A 23046-nucleotide genomic window follows, 5' to 3' on the forward strand; every position below is an offset into this window, starting at 1 on the left:
ATCCAGCTCATTTACATAAACCCAGTTGTGGTGGAAATGGCCTTGTTATGAATAACAAGACACGCACTTCACACCTCTCAGGCTCTAAAGCTTCCTCCCCAGACCCCCTGCTGCCAGGAACTGAGAACAAGGCTAAAATGGGGACAAAAGATGCCCCTCTTACTAATTATAGCTCAGGAAATTCCAAAGATCTGGGGAGCTGTGAGCCAGGAGCCCTGGATGCCGAAAACCAAATACAGAGGTTTCTCATAAACCTCAGTGTCACTCAGCTGTGTAAGAGTGTAATTAAAGGATTAGGAGGTAAACAGCCCCATATTTCATTAATAGGGTAAAAATTCACTGCCACTGAGGAGAAAGACAATCTTTTTTTTTTTTTTTCTTTTAAAGATTTTTTTGACAGAGAGAGATCACAAGTAGACAGAGAGGCAGGCAGAGAGAGAGAGAGGAGGAAGCAGGCTCCCTGCCGAGCAGAGAGCCCGATGCAGGACTCGATCCCGGGACTCGAGATCATGACCTGAGCCGAAGGCAGCGGCTTAACCCACTGAGCCACCCAGGTGCCCCGAGAAAGACAATCTTGACAGCTGTTAGCTGTTTTGTTTTTTTTTGTTTTTTTTTTTTTTTGTTTTTTTTTTGAGCTGGAACACATGCTCTTACGGAGGACAGTGAACTAGGGAACTAGGTTACACCTTCCTGCTCTATCAAGCTCGAGTCAGGCCCATTTTGATTCTCTGCCACAGGGCACGGTTTGCAAAGGCAGCTGTTTTTATTTACAAGCTGACCAAAAAATATGAATTAGCAAAAGGGTTATCTATTGAAATGGCAAAATGAGGGGTACCTGGGTGGCTCAGTGGGTTAAAGCCTCTGCCTTCAGCTTGGGTCAGGATCCCAGGGTCCTGGGATTGAGCCCCGCATTGGGCTCTCTGCTAAGCAGGGAGCCTGCTTCCCCCTTTCTCTTTGCCTACTTGTGATCTCTGTCTGTCAAATAAATAAATAAAATCTAAAAAAGAAAAAGAAAAAGAAACGGCAAAATGGCAAGCAGGCAAGATTATTTTCATTGTATCAAAGGGAATGTGCTACTATGAAGTAACCCATACCCTTTTTAAAAAAATTTTATTGGGGCGCCTGGGTGGCTCAGTGGGTTTGATGAGGGAGCAGGAGGCTGGCTGAGGACGGAGCAGGGGCTGGCGCCTTGCACTCCCTCTCCACCCACTCCCCTTGGTAATATGTGTGACATTCCACAGGCACCCCTGACTGCCCTAAAAGAAGAGCAAATGGTTATCTTGCAGAGATCACAGTCCTGCAAGGCAGGAGTCTCTCTTGGTTTACAAATGTCCTTGAGATTTACAACAAAGAAGTTGCCTTATCAATAGCCCAATTTCCAAAGATACATAACTCAGTTTCTCAAGCCCTAACATCACCCTCCCCTCCATAAAAAAACCGAAGGAGACGGAGGTAGAAGGAAAAGTAAATAAAGTTAAATTTCTTTTAAGACCTAAATCTCACTAACAAGGACGTTTGATAGCAGGAATGTAACATTCCACCAGGAGACTCCCAATTGTCTTTATGTTAGTGCCTCATTAGAGGGAAAGTGGCCTTGGCTTGATAGTAACCAGGCCTTCCATATCCTGACAGTCTTCTTTATCCCAATAGCCCTTCTGAACACCCCTTTGTCCTCACCTACCCAACTCCTGTGTATATAACCAGCCACTCCTCACAACCCGGGGCAGCAGCTCTTCCTGCCCACGGGTCCTGTCCCCGTGCTTTAATAAACCACCATTTTGCACCAAAGATGTCTTAAGAATTCTTTCTTTAGTCGTCAGCTCCGAACCTCACCCCACCGAACCTGACTTAGGTTCTGGGACTTCATCAGGTTAAAGCCTCTGCCTTCAGCTCAGGTCACGATCTCAGGGTCCTGGGATGGAGCCCCACATTGGTCTCTCTGCTCAGCAGGGAGCCTGCTTTCTCCCTCTCTCTCTGCCTCCCTCTCTGCCTACTTGTGAACTCTGTCAAATAAATAAACTTAAAAAAAATTTTTTTAAATTATTTATTTATTTGACAGAGAGAGAGATCAAGATCACAAGTAGGCAGAGAGGCAAGCAGAGAAAAAGGGGGAAGCAGGCTCCCCACTGAGCAGGGAGCCCGATGTTGGGCTGGATCCCAGGACTCTGAGATCATGACCTGAGCCGAAGGCAGAGGCTTAACCCACTGAGCCACCCAGGTGCCCTGAAGTAACCTGTATCCTAACAGCCACTTGAAATGCTTTCAATCACACTCTTAATACTTCAACCCACAGCAATGCAACACAAGAGGCATTTTCCTACAATGTAATTTTCTGTCACTCTTTACAGGCTTAACTGTATCTCCCCACCCCCCAAAATTCTCATGTTGAAGTCCGAAGCCCTAGTACCTCAAAATGTGCCAGTATTTGGGGATGCTGTCTTTGAAGAGGTAACTAAGTTAAAATGAGGTCAGAAGGCTGGGCCCTAATCCAGTATGACCAGGGATACTTACAGGAAAAGGAAAGTAAGACACAGACCCCCACAGAAGGACCTTCTGTGGTCTCTCCTTGGCTTGTACATGGACTTCTGACTGTGTCCTCACACAGTCTTCCTTCTGTGGGGGTCTGTGTCTTACTTTCCTCTTTCCCCAATATCAAATATTTTATCTGTGGGCAATTTGGAAACACCCCTCTCCGGCATTTGTATTCATCTTTTAAAATAGGAAAAACCATACATGTCCTTAAAAGTCCGTTTTTGCTCTAGTATCTTAGGATTCTATAAACCATGAGGACAGATGGAAAAGAGCCAACCACCAACAAGCAGGTAAGAAATCAGACTGAGACCAGCTGAGAACAATGCAAAGACCCAGTGGTGGATGAAGGCGCTTCCCAGCAGGGCAGGAAGGAATCTGCATTTCTTTGCCAGTGGCTGGGGCTTCCCACCCAGACCAGGGGCTCCCTTTTCTTCTTCCTTTGCCCCAGAACCAGCCCTCTACAACATACGCTCTTCCACCGATCTGTACAGAAGGCCTGTGATGAGGGGACATAAGCCCCCATGGTCCCCTCTCAGGAGGAGGGGCACACGGTCTCAGCAACAGTCCAGAGCCCACTGCTTCCTGTGTCTGCCCTCGAATTGTGGAGAACCGTCCCTGGCGCCATTCCTGTTTACCTCACATGGCCCATTCTGCTCCTGTGGACCCAGGACCTGGGACCTTTGGGGCACATTCTCGTCAGCGGGCATGTCTCCCCTGGGCTTCACTTCTCGGGTTCTCTTGCCAACAACTCCACTTTTCCTGGGATCTCGAAGCTCGGTGGGCATCTGGAGGCTTCGATCAGAGCTGCTGCGGAGTGTCTGGCTGGGCTGTGAAGAGAGACCCGCAGGCTCAGTGATATGGTCCGACCCATGAGCTCCATAAATCCACCAGGAAGTTCTGGAAAGGCAATGCTCACATGGTTGCTCTTCTAACATTTGCTCCACACAAGTATTTTTGAGGGTCCTTAGGGAAGGGTCACTGTGCTAGACCCTATGGAACCCAACTGGTTACGAATCAGGGTAAAATAAAAGAGAGAGTTCTGGGGCACCTGGATGGCTCAGTTAAGTGGCTGACTCTTGATTTCAGCTCAGGTCATGATCTAAGGGTCCTGGGATCGAACCCACATCAGGCTCCGCTTTCAGTGGGGAGTCTGCTTTGGGATTCTCCCTCCCTCCTCTGGCTCTCCCCGCACTCGTGTTCTCTAATAAACAAATCTTAGGGGCGCCTGGGTGGCTCAGTGGGTTAAGCCTCTGTCTTCAGCTCAGGTCATGATCTCAGGGTTCTGGGATCGAGTCCCACATCGGGTTCTCTGCTAAGCAGGGAGCATGCTTCCTCCTCTCTCTCTCTGCCTACTTATGCTCTGTCAAATAAATAAAATCTTGGAAAAAACTAAACAAAACACAGAGTTTGGACTACATGAAGGTTTAACTGTAGCTCTGACACCTTCTGGGCTTGGGAATAGGCAAGTATTACTTTAAATGCAGTTTCCAAATCGAGAAAGCCAGTTTTTATCGCAGGCATCGGGACACTGACATGTGATGAGTCTCATTAAGCCTGCAGCACCTACCTGGCATGAACACCTGTTTAATTTCCATATAACCCTGCCCACTAAACATTATGATCGTTATTATGCCCATTTTGTGGATGAGGAAACTGAAGCTGTCAGGCTTTGCCTTGTGGTCAGTCTGCAGAGGGAAGAAAAGAGAATCAGTCCTTCCTCTGCCTTGTTCCAAACTACACACAGCTGACCCTATCCCACGTGATCCGCTACGTGGTCAGCTTCCATACACACCATTCCCATTTCCTGTTGCCTTCAGAGAGGTGAGGATCCAAGGTGGTCCGGCTGATATGTCCGTGCAAGCTTCTGGACATTTCAGTGCCCATCCCAGACAGCCCAGACTTCTCTCTTTTTTTTCTTTCTTAAATATATTTTATTTTTAAGTAATCTCTAAACCCAAGGTGGGGCTCGAACTTACAGCCCCCACATGGAGTCACACACTCAACAGACTGACCAGCCAGGAGCCCCATAACAAAGCTGAAACTTAAATTTCCTGTCCTCAACCCCCTTCACCTGGAAAGCCTGCAGACAAGCACCAGTGATGGAAGTTTTAGAATGTAAGTGAGGTGGAGTCCGGAGACGACTACCAAGAAAGAATTCTTGAGACATCTTTGGTGCAAACTGGTCCATTTATTAAAGCATGGGGACAGGACCCAGGGGCAGAAAAAGCCGAGGTCCCAACGATGGGGTTGGGGGAGGTGAGGAACAAGGGAGGTTTCAGTAGAACTTTCATATGCTAAAGAGGACCTACAAGATACTGGAGGCCTTGCCTTTGTCAGGTTAAGGTTGTTTTCCCCTTCTAACAAGGTATTTAACAAAAGATGGGAGATTCCTGGAAGGTCCCACCAGTCTCACCCAGGACTGAGGAGTGGGAGGAGATTGCAGGGATCAGCTTCTGCTTTGTCCTCAGCTTGTCTTCAGCTCCCTCCTCACCAGAACCCCAGAACCCTTACGTGTCTTGACTGTACGTAATGAACTGCCTCCCAACCGCACATCAAAGGCAGTCACTGACAGCACTGACCTCCAGATATCCCCAAGGAGTGGAACACAGGACTGCCACAAGGTCATAAATGCCTCCCTGTCACCCACATAACCAGGCTACGCTGGCTGCCAGTTAAGTGTTTCCCAGGGAGTGTGATTTCCACAGGACCCCAAGTAATCCCCAACATGGTGATGAAGTTCTTGAACCTAGGTGAGGTTCGGAGCCGATGGCTAAAGAAAGAATTCTTAAGACGTCTCTGGTGCAAAAAGGTGGTTTATTAGAGCACGGGGACAGGGCCAGTGGGCAGGCAGAGATGCGGTTGCCCCGGGTTGTGAGGGTAGGCATGTTATATACCCTGCTATTGGGGGAAGGTGAGGGGAAGGGAGGTGTCAGTGGAGTTTTCATATGCTAAAGAGGGCCTACAAGGTGCCAGGAAGTTCCAGGCCTGCCGGAGGCCTTGCCCTTGCAGCTGGATCAATGTTGTCTTTAGACCAGCCATTAACATTAAGATAGTTGGGAGGCTTTTTGGTGGGGTGTCACAATCCTGCTATCAATCGTCTTTGTTAGTGAGATTTAGGACATTTGTAAGCCAAGGGAGACTCCTGTCTAGCAGGATTGTGAGCTCTGCAAGTTAACTATTTGCTTATTGTTCATGGCAGTCAGGGCTGCCTGAGGGATGCTACACTTATGGAGGGGAGCGGGTGAAGAGGGGGTGCAAGGCGCCAGCTTTTGCTTTGTCCTTAGCCAGCCTCCTGCTCCCTCATCAATGGGGTTGCAATTAACGCAGCCCAACAGGAAACCATCATCCATCTCTTCAACTGCTGACCACTACTGACCCTCACCATGTCCACAGGGCGCTAAGGAAGGGCCTCAGAAACCCCCATAACTGACCATTCAGACCGGCAGTCCTTTGGCTCCCATACCCTACCCTTAGCACCGCACTCTGATTTCTGCAGGTCCCCAAAACACTGCTCCACGATGTTACAACGGGACCCTCAAGGTCCTCCAATCCCTGAAGCTCCTGCTCCCAGTCAATCACCGCCTCCAGAGTCACTCCCCAGATGTCCCCAGTGCCACCTACTAAGGCCAGCTCCAGAATCATGTTGGCTGTCCTCAAGTGAGCAAGTTTCAAGGGCCAACAATGCAAAACGTGGTATTAAAACACACTTGGGGGGGCGCCTGGGTGGCCAGTCGGTTGAGCGTCTGCCTCCCGCTTGGGTCCTATTGATGAGGGAGCAGGAGGCTGGCTGAGGACACAGCAAAAGCTGGCGCCTTGCACCCCCTCTCCACCCGCTCCCCTCCATATGTGTAGCATTCCTCAGGCACCCCTGACTGCCATAAAACGATAAATAGTTAACTTGCAGGGATCGCAATCCTGCAGAACAGGAATCTCCCTTGCCCTACAAGATGTCCTAGAGACCTAAACAGGGAGGTTACCTTATCAATAGCACAAATTTCCAGAGGCAAATAACTCTTGGTTCCTGAAGCCCTAATGTCCCCCTCCCACCATAAACTGGAGGAGACTGGGGTAGAAGGGAATGTAAATGATAGCCAGATCATAATGCCCCACCAAGAATCTCCCAATTATCTTGATGTTAATGCCTGACCTAAAGACGACATTGATCAGGCCATAAGGGCAAGGACAACCCCCGGCACCTTGTAGGCCCTCCCTAAAATGTGAGAACTCTGTTGAAATCTCCCATTCCTTCACCACCTCCCCCCAACCGTGGGGTATATAACATGCCCACCCTCACAACCGGGGGCAGCAGCTCTTCCTGCCCACGGGTCCTGTCCCCGTGCTTTAATAAACCACCATTTTGCACCAATGACGTCTTAAGAATTCTTTCTTTAGTCGTGGGCTCCGAACCTCCTCACCCCACCGAACCTGACTTAGGTTCTGGGACTTCATGACTATCTCAACTCAAGGTCCTGGGATGGAGCCCCGCACTGGGCTCCCTGTTCAGCCTCGAGTCTCCTTCTCCCTCTTCCCCCTGTCCCTGCTCTCTCTCTAAAATCTTTTTTTAAAAGATTTTACTTATTGATTTCACAGCGAGAGAGGGAACACAAGCAGGAGCAGTGGGAGAGGGAGAAGCCCGCTTCCCGACAAGCAGGGAGCCCGATGTGGGACTCGATCCCAGGATGCTGGGATCATGACCTGAGCCAAAGGGCGCCCCTAAAAAAAATTCTTAAAAAAAACCCAAAAAACAAAACACTTGGAGTTTAAATTCCCAGAATACTTCACACATATACAGGAAATACGCAAAGCCTGAAAATAACCGAGCCAATCACCCAACTGGGATTAGAAAACGCCCCTCATCCCACAGCCCCGCTTCACTGAGGCCCCGTCACTCACTCCGCAGACACTCGTCATTCCTCCCCTCAGCCCCTCACACTCACCCTAAGCCGAGTTCCCCTCACGGACCCCAAAGGATCTCCACGGCTAATGTCCGGAAACACTTGGGCCTCCCACACGGGTGACAGGTCAGAACCAGTTAACTACCCAACCGAAATGGCCGCGCCGAGCCACTTCCGGTCTGGGTTAGATTTCCAGGCGCGTTTATTAGCGCGACCTGGAATGAGCGGTGCGCATGCTCGGTAAAAACTGTGAAGCGATACACTGCCCATAGTCATCATGGCATCTTATTGGACCCAGATATTCTATCCCTTCTTCCCTACCAAACTCACCTTGCACGGAAAAGTCAATGGGATCTCAGCGTGTGGTGAGTCTGGCCGACAAACCCCTCTTTATCACCAGACTCCCCCGGAAGTAGCTCCAACCGCAGGCTCTGGGGACTGGGTAGGCTGTGGGCTTGCCTCTCCAGGGTCCTGCTCAGCCTGGCAGGGGTTGCTGTCAATCCTCAGACCAAACACAGGGATTGGCCCTTCACGACTGATAGGAGCCACTCCCCAGTGCTCTGCAGGTGAGAGAAGAAGAGATAAAGCCAGACCCAGTGTTGAAGTAGTTTTGTAAGTTCTGCAGCCGTTTAGTGCAGTAGGTATAATGCGGGAAACAAAGGGAGAAGAAAAGTTAATAAATTTCTTTACTATCTACAGCCCACTTATAAATCCTTGAAACAAGCAGAGTGGCATTCCTCTAGGGATTCAACTGCCTGATGTTAATATTCTGCTAAGGCGAAAAGGCAATCCTAGCTTGACAATGCCCCCGCGCCCCCCACTGTAAGTCTACTTGAACATATAAAAATTCCTTTAGAAATTTCCTTTATCTCTAAACCCCCCAAGATTCGTGTCGGCAATCATCCCCAAGCATATGGCCCACTGATACACATTTAAAGGGTCTCATGACTAAGGTTTATTAGACGGTAATAAATTACCTTTTCCCAACAATAGCTAGCCCCCTCAAGGTCCTGGAAACCTTGCTTCCAAAATACCTGGGAGACATAGGTTATCCCTAACCCCCTTCCAACCTGAAGGTACATAATGGGCCACTCCTCATGACCCCAGTGCAAGTCTTTCTGCCCATGGGTCCTGTCCCTGTGCTTTAATAAATTAAACCACCTTTTTTATTATTTAATAAATAAAACCACCTTTTTGCACCAAAGACGTCTCAAGAATTTGTTGGCCATCGGCTTCCAACCCTAACATCTTTCCTACATCAGATATAATGGTTAAACACAAAGATTCTAGAGCTGGACAACCTGGGTTTAAAGCAAGATGTTCAAGTTTGGGCAAGTTAGTTAACCTCTCTGTACTTCAATTTCCTGTTTCAAGAAGTTGTGAGGATTAAATAATTAAATTATCATAGGCAAAATGTTTAAAACAGGGGTGCCTGGGTGGCTCAGTGGGTTAAAGCCTCTGCCTTCAGCTCAGGTCATGGCCCCAGGGTTCTGGGATCGAGCCCCAAATTGGGCTCCCTGCTCAGTGGGGAGCCTGCTTCCTTCCCTCCCTCTCTCTGCCTGACTCTCTGCCTACTTGTGATCTCTGTCAAATAAAACAAAAATCTTAAAAAAAAAAATAAGATTTTTTTTTTTTTTTTAATTTGAGAGAGAGGCAGTGAGAGAGAACATGAGCAAGGAGGTGGTCAGAGAGAGAAGCAGACTCCCGGTGGAGCTGGGAGCCCGATGTGGGACTCGATCCCGGGACTCCAGGATCATGACCTGAGCCGAAGGCAGTCGTCCAACCAACTGAGCTACCCAGGCATCCCCAAATAAGATCTTTTAAAAAAAATTTAAAAATGTTTAAAACAGTGCTGTTACATAATAAGACTGTGCTGTTATGTGAGAAAAATATTCTGGTTCATTTATCCAACAAATATTTATTAGATTCCAGTAGTATGCCCAAGAAAAATTGTTTAAGGTCATTGTGTAACTGAACTAATGTGAGTTCCCTCCTTGTGAAGTCCAGATAGAAGCTGATGTGATTTGAAGTGGGGCTGGAGAACAAAAGGTCAAGAAAGAATTCTTGAAACATTTTTGGTACAAAAAAAGTAGTTTTATTAAAACACAGGACAGGACCCTTGGGCCAAAAAAGCTGCACTGGGATTGTTGAGGAGCAATTGATTATATCCTTTGGAGTTGGGGGAGGTAAAGACAAAAGAAGTTTCCAAAAGGATTTTCAGATGCTAAAGAAGACTTAAAAATCCTTGAGTTCTGACTGTTGTCAAGCTAAGGGTGTTTTGTTTTGTTTTACCCCTCTAGGAAGGCATTAACCTTAAGACAGTTGGGGGTTCTAGAGGGATGTCATATTCTGCCTACTTCAAGTATTTGTCAATGGGTTGCAAGTTATAAGGAATTTAATTTTATCCACATTTCCTTTTGCCTTTCTTTTCCACGTCAGAAATTACACCAGTGGAGTTATCACACAAAGAAAATTTCTTCGCTGCAAATAAAGAGATCACAGAACATAACTTCCAAAGCTGTGATTCCCCAAACAGGGGTGAATATGATATGGGAAACAGAGGTAGAAGAAAAATTATTAAATTTCCTTACCTACTGACAAGCCCTTAAAACAGGCAGAGTGACTCTCTTCTAGGGACTCAACTAACCCCACCTTAAGGCTTTGCTAAGGGCAAAGGGCAATCCTAGCCTGACTCACCCCCTACCCCCAACCAGGATCCTGTAAGTCTACTCTAACAATTCCTTTGGAAACTTTATCTCTAAACCTCCAAGATAGTGTTGGCAATTATTCCCAAGCATGTGGCCCACTGATAAACATTTAAAGGGTCTCACAAAAAGGTTTTATTACTGGTAATGAATAACCTTTCCCCCAGACAATAGCTAGCTCCTCAAGGTCCTAAACCTTGCTTCCAAAATTCCTTAGAGACTTATGTCATCCCTAATTCCCACCCCAACTTACAAGTATATAATAGACCCCAGGTCAGCAGCTCTTCCTGCCCAAGCGTCCTGTCCCCGTGCTTTAATAAACCACCATTTTGCACCAAAGATGTCTCAAGAATTCTTTCTTGGTCTTTGGCTCCAGACCTCACCACCAAACCTCACCTACGTTCATCAAATAGGTCCCTTTTATTTAGAATTAGGATGAATATTTTATCTCTTTTTAAGATTTTATTTATTTAGGGCACCTGGGTGGCTCAGTGGGTTAAAGCTTCTGCTTTTGGCTCAGGTCATGGTCTCAGGGTCCTGGGATCGAGCCCCACATTGGGCTCTCTGCTCAGCAGGGAGACTGCTTCTCCCTCTATCTCTCTGCCTGCCTCTCTGCCCACTTGTGATCTCTGTCAAATAATAAATAAAATCTGCTTACTTGTAATTTCTCTCTGTCAAATAAATAAATAAAATCTTTAAAAAAAAAAAAGATTTTATTTATTTGACAGAGAGAAACACAGCGAGAGAGGGAGCATGGGCAGGGGGAGTGGGAGAGGGAGAAGCAGGCCTCCTGCAGAGCAGGGAGCCTGCTGCAGGGCTCAATGCAGGGCTTGATCCCAGGACTCCATCCCAGGACTCTGGGATCATGACCTGAGCTGAAGGCAGATGCCTAACGACTGAGCCACTCAGGCGTCCCAAGAAGGATTATAGTTAACTAAACAGAAATAGATGAGGAAAGTTGTTTATAATCACATCAATAGAAAATAAAGAAATATAACACTATTTATCTAATCTTGAATTAGAAAAGTGAGAAAAGTCAATCATATCAGGCAGTCTTAATGTGTCATCAGGATATTTAAATGAGTAAGGCACTTTTGGAAAATGTCTTGTTGGCTTCAGATGGAATTGGAAGAATCATCTCCACTTCCCACCTAACGTATCAATGAGAAATGCATTTTTAAAAAAGATATTATTTATTTACTTGACAGAAATCGCAAGTAGGCAGAGAGGCAGGCATAGAGAGAAGGAAGCAGGCTCCCTGCTGAGCAGAGAGCCCGATGCAGGACCCCGAGATCATGACCTGGGCCGAAGGCAGAGGCTTTAACCCACTGAGCCACCCAGGCGCCCTGAGAAATGCATTTTGTTCTAAGTTACAAGAAGGCAGACTTTCAGGAACCTTAATAAATGGGGTTTTATTTTTCTAACATAACACTAAGTTTAGAGATGGGCTGCTAGGGGCTTTGATTCAACTGCTTGGCAGAGCCAACTTTAGCTGGCGGGGTGAGGAAGGAGGAGTGGGAAAGGGATTGGCTCCTTCCCAGTTTTCTCACTCCTAGGCAGGCCCAGTCCTGACTCAGCGGCTTTCCTGGACTGAGAGTATTCTGCACAGCCCAATTATTCCCGAACTCGGTACCTAATCCTGCTTCAGCACCACGGACAGCGGCACTGCCTAATTTCGGGGTCTTGGCTGGATAGAGCGCTCACTCTGTGGGCAGACGCGATGGGAGAATCGGGAAGTCCTGGGGATAGATACCAACAGGGTAAGTGCCTCCCAGGTTAGCTCTGCCCTTCCCAGACTCCTTACTACCCCAGGGAGTTAGGGCCTTATGTGTGGTCATACCCTCAGTGTGGGACTGCTCATATACACTTGGTTTCTTGCCTCTCAGGGTTGACTCCACCCCCAATCTCTTCAGAGATCCCTCTCTGTCTGGATAAACCTTTACTCTCTCCTCCACTTCTTACAAGCAGGGCCTCTCTATCAAAAAAGCTGATATCTTCCTCCCCACTTCCCCTTTCCCTCCGGTTTCCCTCTCCCTTTCCTTCTTCCTCTGTCCCTCTCTCCTCCACGCTCTCTCCTTCTTTCTCTTGCTCAGGCTCTTGCTGATACCCAAATGGAACCTTGGAAGATGGAGAACAAGTCTCATGATCCTTTACTGACCCTAGTTATGTGCCAGATCCTAAAAGATTTTTTAAAAATATACTTCAGGGGTGCCTGGGTGGCTCCGTGGGTTAAAGCCTCTGCCTTTGCCTCAGGTCATCATGATCCCAGGGTCCTGGGATCAAGCCCCGCATCCGGCTCTCTGCTCTTCAGGGAGCCTGCTTCCTCCTCTCTCTCTGCCTGCCTCTCGCCTACTTGTGATCTCTGTCTGTCAAATAAATAAAAAAAAAAAAAACCAAAATCTTAAAAAATTTAAAAAAAATATACTTCAGTGTCTGTCAGATAAAGAAAGGACTGGAATATCAGGAGGCTGACTAAGGCATTGTCTTTGGAAGCAAAGGAAGACATTCAAAGTGTTTAAGTGCTGAGGGACCTTCCTATGATTAGGAAGAGTTCTGTGAATTCAGAGATGGAGCACTATCTGTGGGAGATCTAGAGTCTAAGTGAGGAGAGGGAAATTCAGTCATCATTCCATGGAGAAGAGGAATTGTAGCACCTGGAAGACTGTGGAGAAGAAGGGGAGAGATGTTCTGTATGTGCAGAGCTCATAGGAAATGTGAGGCGAGGTAAAGACCTAGTCATGAGTTCCAGCTCACCCAAGCTGCATACCCAAGTGTGGGGCTGGAGTCAGAGCTCCAGGCTCAGTCCCAGCCTTTGTCCTTAGGGTCTTTCCCTGCAGACAAATTCAGGAGTTCACTCATGACTTCCTGAGGTCTCTAGGGTAGATCCAACATAGAGAGGATTTGTTCCCAGGAGGGTCTTGGTCTTCCATTCCTCCATCCTCATGAGTCTCCAAGAAAGCTATCTCAGGAAAACAGACCCTCAAACTCCACATCTCTCTTGAGGGAAGTGGATTGGTCTTCAGAAGTTAAGAGGCAGTGTTCCAGGGTGTGGGAGGAAGGAAGGTCCACACTACCATGGTCCAGGGAGATAAGAGCTCAGCTTTCATTTCCCCTGCAGTGGCCTGAGGGAGAGAGGGGTTTTCCTGTTGAAAGGAGAAGTTAGGGGCAGAAATCATACATTTGATCCAGAAAGCATCCAGAGCTGTCTTACCACCCCTCAGATGCCCCCATCTCCAAGCTGGGAGAGGCTAACCAGACAGTGTTAAGGGAATTGACTCTATTCTCTGCAGCCCAGAGATGCTGCCACTGCTTTGGTGGCTGCAAATGTGAGGGCAACAGAGGTCTGAGGAAGGGGTCTGGGTGGGTCTGTAGTCAGACGTTCTGTTTGTTATCATGGTCCCTGGAGGTTGGTGCAGGTATCATCTGCATCCTACAGTTAGTGTCAGTGAAGGAGGGTCTGTGCATCTAATCCCATTCTGGACTGACTTTGACCTATCAATGCCCACTTTTAGATCTTGGAATCAGGTGAGAGACATCATAATTCTTCTCTGGCCATGGATCCTAACAAAACCAAAGACAGAGGACCTCCCCTGGGACCCAAGAGCCCCCAGTTGCTCTCTGAGCATCAGATTTACCAAAATTCAGAGAAGTGGAAATACTTCAGGTTAGAGAAATGTAGGGACACCTGGCTGTTCCCAGACAGTGGAGCATGCAACTCTTGATCTCAACATTGTGGGTTCAAGTCCCACAATGGGTATAGAGATTACTTAAAAATAAAATCTTTTTTTTAAAGTAGAGAAATATGGCTTCCAATATATGACACTATCTCTGAATGTGACAAATAGCCAAGGGTCCCCAGGGAAGGACCCCAGAAACAGGAACACATCTCCTTATCTAGAGGGTGGGGGAGATGTACAGAGCACTGAGGCTAATAGAAGGAGAGGCCATTGCAGAGGTTGTGCCCAAGATCACACTCTAGGATCTGAGTCTTTTCCTCCAGAGGAAAAGCTGACTTCCCCAGTTTGTACCATATACACTAAATCTATACCCTTATAGCTTGTAGGGCAGAGTCATTTCAGAATCTAAAGAGCATTTTTCCAGGAGCTTCTGTAAGATGTTTCTCACCTCCCTGGGCCCCAAGACCCCCCATCCCTTAGTACTCATACATATCTTAAGATCCCAAGGTCATGACACCAGCACTACATATCAGGTGACCTGCTTAGGAGGTGGTAGTTCTGTGGACAGTACCATCTGAGAAGGCCCTTGGTTAAAACCTGTATGTGATTTTCCAGGCCAGTCACAGGCACAGATGAAGGCCTTCCTTGGAGGACAGGCCTCAAGGGGCAAAGCTGCCCTCCCTGCTCCAGACTTGCTGACAGCTAGGGCATCAAAAGGTCTGAAGAGAGTTGCTCCTGTCAAGGACTCAGACCTTTCTGGCTGGTCATTCTCCTCACATATTTGCATCTACAGGCTAGAGGTCTTCATTCTGACCCCTCTTTACCTGGGGCCTCAGGCAGAGGTCTTCAGGCTCCTCCACTGAGGCCTCCTTATGGGGGAAAGAAGAGAAAAACTTGAAGACACTTCCCCCACTCTGACTCAGAACTCAGTATTTTCCACTCCTACCTCCCCATCCCCACCCCTCAAAATGATTTTCCCTCCACTGACCCTCATCCTGCTCCTTGGATTTAAATTCCCACTTTTCTTTATTGTATTCAGAGTTGAGCCCAGTCTCTCTCCTGCTGCCAAACCCCATTATGGTGGTTTCTGCATCTATTGCAATGGCCCTGAATACAGTCTTTACCCTTCCTAAAGGAGTGTCATGAATAATTTTTCCCTTGACAGTTAGAATCACATATTTTTTTAAAGGATTTTATTTATTTGACAGAGAGAGAGAGAGAGAGAGAGAGAGAACACAAGCAGGTGGAATGGTAGGCAGAGGGGGAGGGAGAAGCAGGCTCCCTACTGAGCAGGGAGCCTGATGCGGAACTTGATCCCAGGATCCTGGGATCATGACCTGAGCCGAAGGCAGATGCTTAACCAACTGAGCCCCCCAAGAGCCCCTAGAATCATATATATTTTTTCCTTTAGCACCCAATCATCTTTCTGTTGGGGAAAGTGGGACAGGGAGGAGGCAGTGGTTTCTCCCATTTAGACTCCGGCAGTCATATACCATAGTATGTGATTAAAGGCTTCATTGTTACTCTCATTTTGACTCATTGCTGCTTGAGCTGTCTACTTAGACCCCTTCCTTAGCTAAACTCCTGACACCACCTGGGTCAACGTCTCTTACAGTTGTTGGTCAGGACACCTGGGTCCCTGAGGACCTGTGTGACTTGAGGCCTGACTAAAAGCCTGGCATGAGGAAGGAGAAGAAAGCATGACAGTCTCACTTCACCAGCCTTCTGTAGACCCAAAGGGTTAGCCGCCACCTCCAAGTTGAAATAGAAAATATTGTCATTGTCTAGTCCGAATAGTCTAGGAATCTTGGTATTGGGCCCTGTCCAAGGAAATGGCACAAGTAGGAAAAACACTCTGTTCTGGGGAAGTGATGGAAGTGGGGTTTCTGCTGCTCAGGGCAGAAGTCAGAGGTCAAACGGGAGAAGGCTGATGATGTCCTGTTGAATGCCCTCTTCGTGGTCTGGCTGCTGCTCCTTCCTGGAAAAACTCTCACCAGGGTCACCAAGGACCATCTTCTCCTGCTACTTTCCTGGCCAGGCCACCTCAGTCCCTCACTCCTATTTCCACAGTTAAGCTTGTGTGTGTGTATGTGTGTACCCACGGTTCCGCCCAGGGACCCCAGCTCCCCACACTGGGTATACCTGCCCCTGAGGTGAACTTTGCTACCTTTTTCACTTCCTCTTCCCAGCCTAGCCCTGCACATTCGCTACTCTTGGCCATGGCACCTCCAGCCCCCATCACTAGAGTCAGGGCTCTGGGAGTCCCTCTAATAGTCCCTCCCCCACCCGCTGCACCTCTCTTTCAGTTTCACTTCCTGAAAGTGTCTTAAACCATTCTTTTTTCCATCACCAAGGCTGCTGTCTCCACGTGGGCTTGGTTCTCCCCTTCCCCAAAGTCACAACAGTTTCCTCTCTGGCCTTTTGGCCTCCAGCCTCTCTCTTCCAGTTCTTCCCTACAACTGGCCTTAGAAGGATCATGTTGATAACGATATGACCCTGCCTCTTTCCTGCTCAAGAACCTTCCATGGCTCCTCATTGCCTTCAGATGAAGTCCAAATTTGTCATCTTCCCCCACTGCTTGAGTTAGTTGAAGGTCAGGACTGATTCAAATCTGTCTTTTTTTTTTTTTAAATGTTATTTTGTGAATGAATGGATGGATGGATGGATGTGAAGTGAAGTGTGTGTGTTGTGTGTGAAGTGAAGATGTGTGTTGCTTCTCTTGCTTCATCTGGACTCTTTTAAGCCTCTGAAGCTATCTATGTAGGCTATCCTGACACCCGTCCCTAGCAGGCCACATCCATGACAGTCCCGAGGCTGTGACTCTCCTCTGGAGGGCTGGCTGGCTGGGACTCTAACAGCATTCCAACAGGTCTGAAGGGTTAATTTGCTTCAAGCTTATGCTCTCCTTGCATGCTGACTTACATCTCTTGATCTGCAGCAGAACTAACTTTCTTTCTTTGAGACTGGCAGACCACTAGCCTTGAGGCGTGAAGGATCAGACTTTCCCAAGAGAGAAGGCATGACCACCTCTGAACAGAGCTTCTGTGGATGTCAGCCAGTCTGTTCAGGATCATGTCCTCACATGACTAACCTGCTTCTTCTGCACACAGCTCCCTTTCCTTTTCCTATGCCTTCTTTGAGACATCAATCTGCCATCTTCCCAGGTTGCCAACTTCTTGAATAAAGCACCATCTTTTGTCTTTCAAGTATGGATTCTTTTTCCTTTTCCTTTAATTCTAGTATAGTAAACATCCAGTGTTATATTAGTTCTAGGTGTGTGTGAATATTATTTTCAAGTGGCCAAGAGCCAAACCCAAGTTCAGAACCACTTCTCTGTCCAGGAACAGGTGTTCAGTTGGACAACTGGGCAGGAGCCCAAGAGGCAGGACTTGGAGGCTCTCGTCCCTCCTCACTGCCTTACTTAAGAAAGACCTTTGCAGCATCAAGCCTCAGCACCCACCTGTCACAAACAGAAAGGGAACCAGACTATTTCAAAGGTTATTCACAGTTGACTGTGGGTCTGAAGTTCTCTATTCTAGGTTTGTGACTTTTTGTTTCTACCACAGGCTTCCGGTTGAAGCTTCCTCTGCCCTCCCATATCCTGTGGCTTCTTTTCTCTATCAGAGGAACCGCAGAGGGCAGGCTGTCCCAGGCATTGGGAAGGGATGCCACTGTGGCTGCTGCTCATGCTCTGGATAGGTGAGTGGCCTGAGGAGAGAGGGGGCCCCACTCGGGGGAGGCATTGGAGCTCTGGGATGAATTTTCCCCTCTTTCTCTCTCCAGGGTCTGTGGCTCAGGTTCTGAGCTACAAGCTGAAACTCCAGAAGTCTATGACAGTGCAGGAGGGCCTATGTGTCCACGTGCCATGCGAATTTTACTATCCTTGGCTTTCCTTTATGAGCCCCTACATGTCTTGGTTCCAGAAAGGGGCAGATGTAAACCAAGATCCTCCAGTGGCCACCAACAAACCAAACCAGAAGCTGCATGAGAGAACCCAGGGCCGGTTCTTCATCCGTGGGGACCTCCAGACTGGGAACTGCTCCCTGGACATCACAGAAGTCCACAAGGGGGACAGTGGGACTTATTTCTTTCAATTGGGCACATATTCATATCTAGATACTATGTTCTCTCTGAATGTGACAGGTATGGTAAGGGCCCAGGGGAAGGCCCCAGAGATAGAAAAATGAACATTCTTTTCCTCTTGGGGGATGGTGAGGGGTGGAGACAGCCATGACCCGGCACTGGGACAGGATAACAAAATAACCAGAGGCCCCTATCTATCCTCTCTGTCCTCACAGCCCTGACCCACACACCTCATATCATCATCCCGGGGACCCTGGAGTCTGGACACCCCAGAAACCTGACCTGCTCTGTGCCCTGGGCCTGTGAGCAGGGCACATCCCCCATCTTCTCCTGGACGTCAGCTGCCCTCACTTCCCTTGGCACCAGGACTCACTTCTCCTCAGTACTCACCCTCACCCCACGGCCCCAGGACCATGGCACCAACCTCACCTGCCAAGTGTACTTCCCTGCAGTTGGTGTGATGGTGGAAAGGACTGTCCAGCTCAATGTCACCTGTGAGTGTGGGACCAGGATGCCCACGTCCCTGAGATGCGAGACCAGGGCAGAGCTGGGCTAGGGCTTGACAATGGGGTCTTGGTAGCTAAGCAGGAAGAGAACCATTTACCTGCTTCTGTGGCTCCTGTGGGGAAGGCCCAGTACCCACTCATCTCTTACCGCAAGTGCTGAGGCTGCCTCATCCTTCTGTCCAGATGCTCCACAGAACACAGCCATCAGGATCTTCCAAGGAAGCAGAATAGGTAGGAAAGAACCACTTTTCTCCAGGGCTGGGGTGGAAACTGGGTCCCTACCAGGACAGTCCTCGTTGGGTCTCAGAGCTCCTGCTGGCCAGGAATTGCATGAGACACGTACAAGAAGCCAGTCACCAAGTTCAGGCATGGGGAGAGTGGTGGGGAGAAGCCCCCACCAACGTTGACTCCCTGAAGTTAATGTTCGCTCACCTACAACTTTCTTTGGGCAAATCCTCCTCCTGCTTTCAGGCTCCTCTTTGGCCCTTTCCCTGCCTTTGTTCAACATGTTCCTGTTCCAGGTCCTCAGATTTCCATCTGCTGGACAGTTGGAGCAGCTCCAGGGAAATCGTCCGAGCCTCCTTTACAGGCCTTCGGCGTGGACTCTGCTAGTTCCCTCCTCAGAGCAAGTGTGGACATTGCAAGAGGAGAGAAACACCAGCTTCACACAACTCAGGTCTCTCTCTCTCTCTCTCTCTCTCTCTCTCTCTCTCTATTTCTCTCCTCAAAGCCTTGGGGACTCTGCAAAACACCTCATCAGTTCTCATCTCAGAGGGCCAGGCTCTGCAGCTGCTCTGTGTTACTGACAGCAACCCCCCTGCTGAGCTGAGCTGGTTCCGGGGGTCCCCCACTTGGAAAGCCACCCCAATCTGCAGGAGTCCAATCCTGGACCTGTCTCAAGTAGGGGCTGTGGAGGAAGGAGACCTCATCTGCCAAGCTCAGAACCCACTGGGCTCCCAGCACATCTCCCTGCATCTCTCTGTGGTCTGTGAGTGTGGGGACCCCTGGGAGCAGGCTGCCCGAGCCCTGAGGAGCAGCGGCTCCGCTGACCCTTCCCCTTCCTCCTGCAGACCCCCTGCAGCTGTTCAGCCCCTCCTGCTCCTGGGAGGGCGAGGGGCTGCGCTGTAACTGCTCCTCCCGAGCCCAGTGGGCACCCACCCTGCGCTGGCGGCTGGGGGAGGAGCTGCTGGAGGGGAACCACAGCAACACCTACTGGACTGTCGCCTCCAACTCTGCGGGGCCCTGGGCCAACAGCTCCCTGAGCCTCAGTGGGCTGCTGAGCTCCAGCCTCAGACTCAGCTGCGAGGCCCAGAATGCACAGGGGAAACAGAGCGCCGCTGTCCTGCTGCTCCCAGGTCTGGGGTCTGCTGGGGAGTGATGCCTGGAGGAAGAAGAACTTGGCACTTGTATTAATTTTCTAGGGATGTTGTAACAAAGTACCTTAAACTGGACAGCTTAAACAATGGACATTTGCTGTCTTCCAGTTTTGGAGGCTAGAAGCCTAGGATCAAAGTGTCTGCAGATCAGTTTTTTCTGAGGCTATGAGAACCTGTTCCAGTCTCTCCCCTAGCTTCTGGTGTTTTCTGACAATCTAGTGTTCCTTGGCTTGTGGAAGCATCACCCCAACCTCTACCTCCATGCTTACATGTCATCCCCCTGTGTGTGTGTGTGTGTGTGTGTGTGTGTGTGTGTGTGTAAACAGCCCCATTTCATGAGGACACCAGCCATATTGGGTTATGGTCTACCCTAGCAGTCCCATTTTAATACTCGGTTACCTTTGTAAAGACCCTGTTTCCAAATAAGATCCCATGTTGAGATTCTGGGTGGAAGGGTATACCAGAAGGCTAGGACTTCAGCATATGACTTTGGTGGAGGACACAATTCAACCCATAACAGCCCCGGAGAGATGGGGCTGGTGGGGGAGAGCTACCAAGACCCCAAATGGAGCAGCTGGAGGTTTAAGATCCTCAGTCCTGAGGCCTGGGGAAGGGGCTGCTTCAGGGTCCCCTGGGCAGTGGAATGTCACATGACTGAGTCCTAGATGGAGAGTGGCTATACTAACAGAGGGTGGGGAGAGAAGGAAGTTGCCAGTTGGAACATGCCATGTATTGGAGCTGGAGCTTACACACAACTCAAATTTTCAGCAGATAAACCGGAACCCAGGACCAGTGGGGTCGTAGGAGCAGTTGCGGGAGCTGGCACCATGGCCCTGCTTTCCCTCTGCCTTTGCCTCATCTTCAGGTGAGAGTGGGTCCAGGGATAGAGGGAGAAGCCTGGAGAGGGAAGGGAATAAGTTCATGGAATCTCAGAGAGCCTGAGCTAGAGGAACCTGGACTGGTTGGAAATCCAGCTGTCAGGGAAGGAGGCTGAGTGGTAGTATGAATCAACCCATACCCAACTGGGCCAAGCCTGGGGTCTCTTCCAGCCCCTGGTCCAGTTCTTGGGTTAGGGCAAGGACCTGGGGACCGGACCCACCTCCACCTACCTCATTCTATGCCCTTCATGGGGGTGTAGGGGATGGTCTGCCTACTGCATGCCCCAAATAACCAAGCTGAAAGACCCAGGGCTGTTCCCTTAGAGTGAAGACCGGCAGGAAGAAAGCAGTCCAGCCAGTGCAAAGCACGGATATGAGTCCAGCTGGCAACTCAGGCTCTGGGGTGAGTAACAGGCTGTGAGCTCCTATCCAGCAAATGGCTTTTGGAAGGAGCCCTCAGTAAGGGCGCCTGAGCATTTCCTGATTTACATCTAATACTCCCTGGAGTTCCACCTGTGGTTATTTTAAATTCCTAATTCAACTGCTCTAATACTTCTGCTTCTGATGGACTAAGTATATAGCCCAGTTGCTTGTAGGGATATTTATGGCTCCTATGTCAGAGTATCACATTCCCCTGGAATATTCGCTTTTTCTTGTGGGGTTGATGACCCAGAAGTACAATGACCCAAACTTAGTCTGTGCCAGACCCACTGGGTGCTAGGGAAGCAGTGGACTTGGGCCCTAGGGTAGAGAGACTGGGGAAACCCAAACTCACAACTCATCACTCCCACTTTTCATTTTTCAAATCTACCCCCGTGTGTGTGTTTGATATCAACTTCATTGAGGTATACATTACACATAATAATGCACCTATCTTAAGTATGCTGTGAAATGAATTTTAACAAAGGGGTTCGCCCGTGCCCACGTCCCCAGTCAAGATGTGGAACATTTCCATCAGGTCCCCAAATACCTTTGTTCCCTTGCCCAGTCAGCTTGACCTTTCTGGCAATCACTGATTTCTATCACTATGGATTAGTTTTGCCCCATCTGGAACTTCATATAAATGAAATCATGGAATATTTACTCCCTTTGTCTGGATGTAAAAATCCTAAACATGTATGCCTCCTATAATAATAATAATAAATTATATTAGATTACATATTATAATTAATAATATTAATTAATATTATACTATATTATATATAATATTCTATAATATTATATATATTGTATAATATATAATTATATATAAATATAATAAATAATATAAATACAATAATACAAATAATATGATAATAATATATTATATTAATCAAAATGAACATATGAAAACTGACAGAACAGCAAGGAGAACAGATTGGCAATTATAGCTGATGATTTCAAAACTCTTCTTTCAGTAACTGGCAGAACAAGTACACACAAAATCATTTTTAAAGTTTAATTACCATAATTCCCTGTCTTGTTTCTCCTTGGTTGACCTTGGGGAATGGGACCCTTAGTGTGTGTTAAATCCCCATCTTGTTGGGAATCAGGAAATACAGCTTCCATTTCTTTACTTTCAAATTCTCGGTATTTTTTTCTTTTAAGGGAATGTCTTTTGCAGTTCATACAGTATAGTGGCCAAAGGCATGTACTCTGGAGCTAGACTCCTGCATTCAAATCCCATCTTTCCCCATAGACAAGCTGGATGACCTTGGGCAAATGACACACCCTCTCTGACCGCTCTTTATGTTGGTGACATGGGAATATTATGAGTCCATAGAGTATCCTAGAGTAGTGACAAAAAGTGTCTAACACAGTGCCTGGCATGGACTAAGCCCAGTACTCATGCTCCAATCAGAATCATTCCCTCTCCTAAGCAGAGGAGTCCCAAGGGCGGTTTGTGGCTGTTGCTATTGTTTTATCCCCTGTTGTATTCCCAGAGCCCCAAGAAATACCTGCTTCCTTTTAATCTGAGAACTCTTTCTCTTTGTTTTGCTGAGCTACTGTGTGAGGGCCTCTGTTTCATGCTGCCACAGCCCGAGGGTGCTGTGGGTCCTAAGCAGAGGTGGGCTGCCATCTTGATGGCCAGGTCTGACCTCTGCTGGGTCTTCTTGCCCCTGCCTGGGAACTGGATACGCCAATCCTGCCTGTTTTAGATTTCAAAATATCTCTTATCACAAATGTAGAACTTTGAACGTATTTGTTTTCTTTTTTTTTTTTTTTAAGATTTTATTTATTTATTTGACAGAGAGAGATCACAAGTAGGCAGAGAGGCAGGCACAGAGAGAGGAGGAAGCAGGCTCCCTGCTGAGCAGAGAGTCCGATGTGGGGCTCGATCCCAGGACCCTGAGATCATGACCTGAGCCGAAGGCAGTGGCTTAACCCACTGAGCCACCCAGGCGCCCCTGAATT

The 23046-nt window shown here is 48.2% G+C and overlaps 2 protein-coding genes across 5 annotated transcripts in view; one reads left to right on the forward strand and one right to left on the reverse strand.

Moving 5' to 3' along the window:
• The window catches only part of ZNF175 (zinc finger protein 175), an 18334-nt gene extending 10720 nt beyond the window's left edge, over nt 1-7614 (reverse strand). Inside the window, exons 1-2 of one of the 2 annotated variants that reach the window (XM_059382645.1) lie at nt 7470-7613; nt 3168-3359 (exon numbers count right to left, since the gene is read on the reverse strand). In XM_059382645.1, the coding sequence (XP_059238628.1) occupies nt 3168-3317 (150 nt within the window). In that variant the 5' untranslated portion in view covers nt 3318-3359; nt 7470-7613. Of the gene's footprint in view, nt 1-3167; nt 3360-7469 lie in introns of both variants that reach the window. The other variant, XM_059382647.1, reaches the window with a different exon arrangement.
• A 9731-nt stretch (nt 7615-17345) lies between these two features.
• LOC132005335 (sialic acid-binding Ig-like lectin 6) overlaps nt 17346-23046 on the forward strand; it is an 8113-nt gene continuing 2412 nt past the window's right edge. The window contains exons 1-8 of one of the 3 annotated variants that reach the window (XM_059382327.1): nt 17346-17508; nt 17593-17952; nt 18108-18386; nt 18582-18629; nt 19129-19386; nt 19469-19753; nt 20543-20639; nt 20977-21055. In XM_059382327.1, coding sequence (XP_059238310.1) covers nt 17475-17508; nt 17593-17952; nt 18108-18386; nt 18582-18629; nt 19129-19386; nt 19469-19753; nt 20543-20639; nt 20977-21055 — 1440 coding nt within the window. In that variant the 5' untranslated portion in view covers nt 17346-17474. The remainder of the gene's footprint in view (nt 17509-17592; nt 17953-18107; nt 18387-18581; nt 18630-19128; nt 19387-19468; nt 19754-20542; nt 20640-20976; nt 21056-23046) is intronic. The other 2 variants (XM_059382328.1, XM_059382329.1) reach the window with 2 other exon arrangements.

Source organism: Mustela nigripes, chromosome 17 (assembly GCF_022355385.1).
Source record: "Mustela nigripes isolate SB6536 chromosome 17, MUSNIG.SB6536, whole genome shotgun sequence".
Taxonomy (NCBI): Eukaryota; Metazoa; Chordata; class Mammalia; order Carnivora; family Mustelidae; genus Mustela; species Mustela nigripes.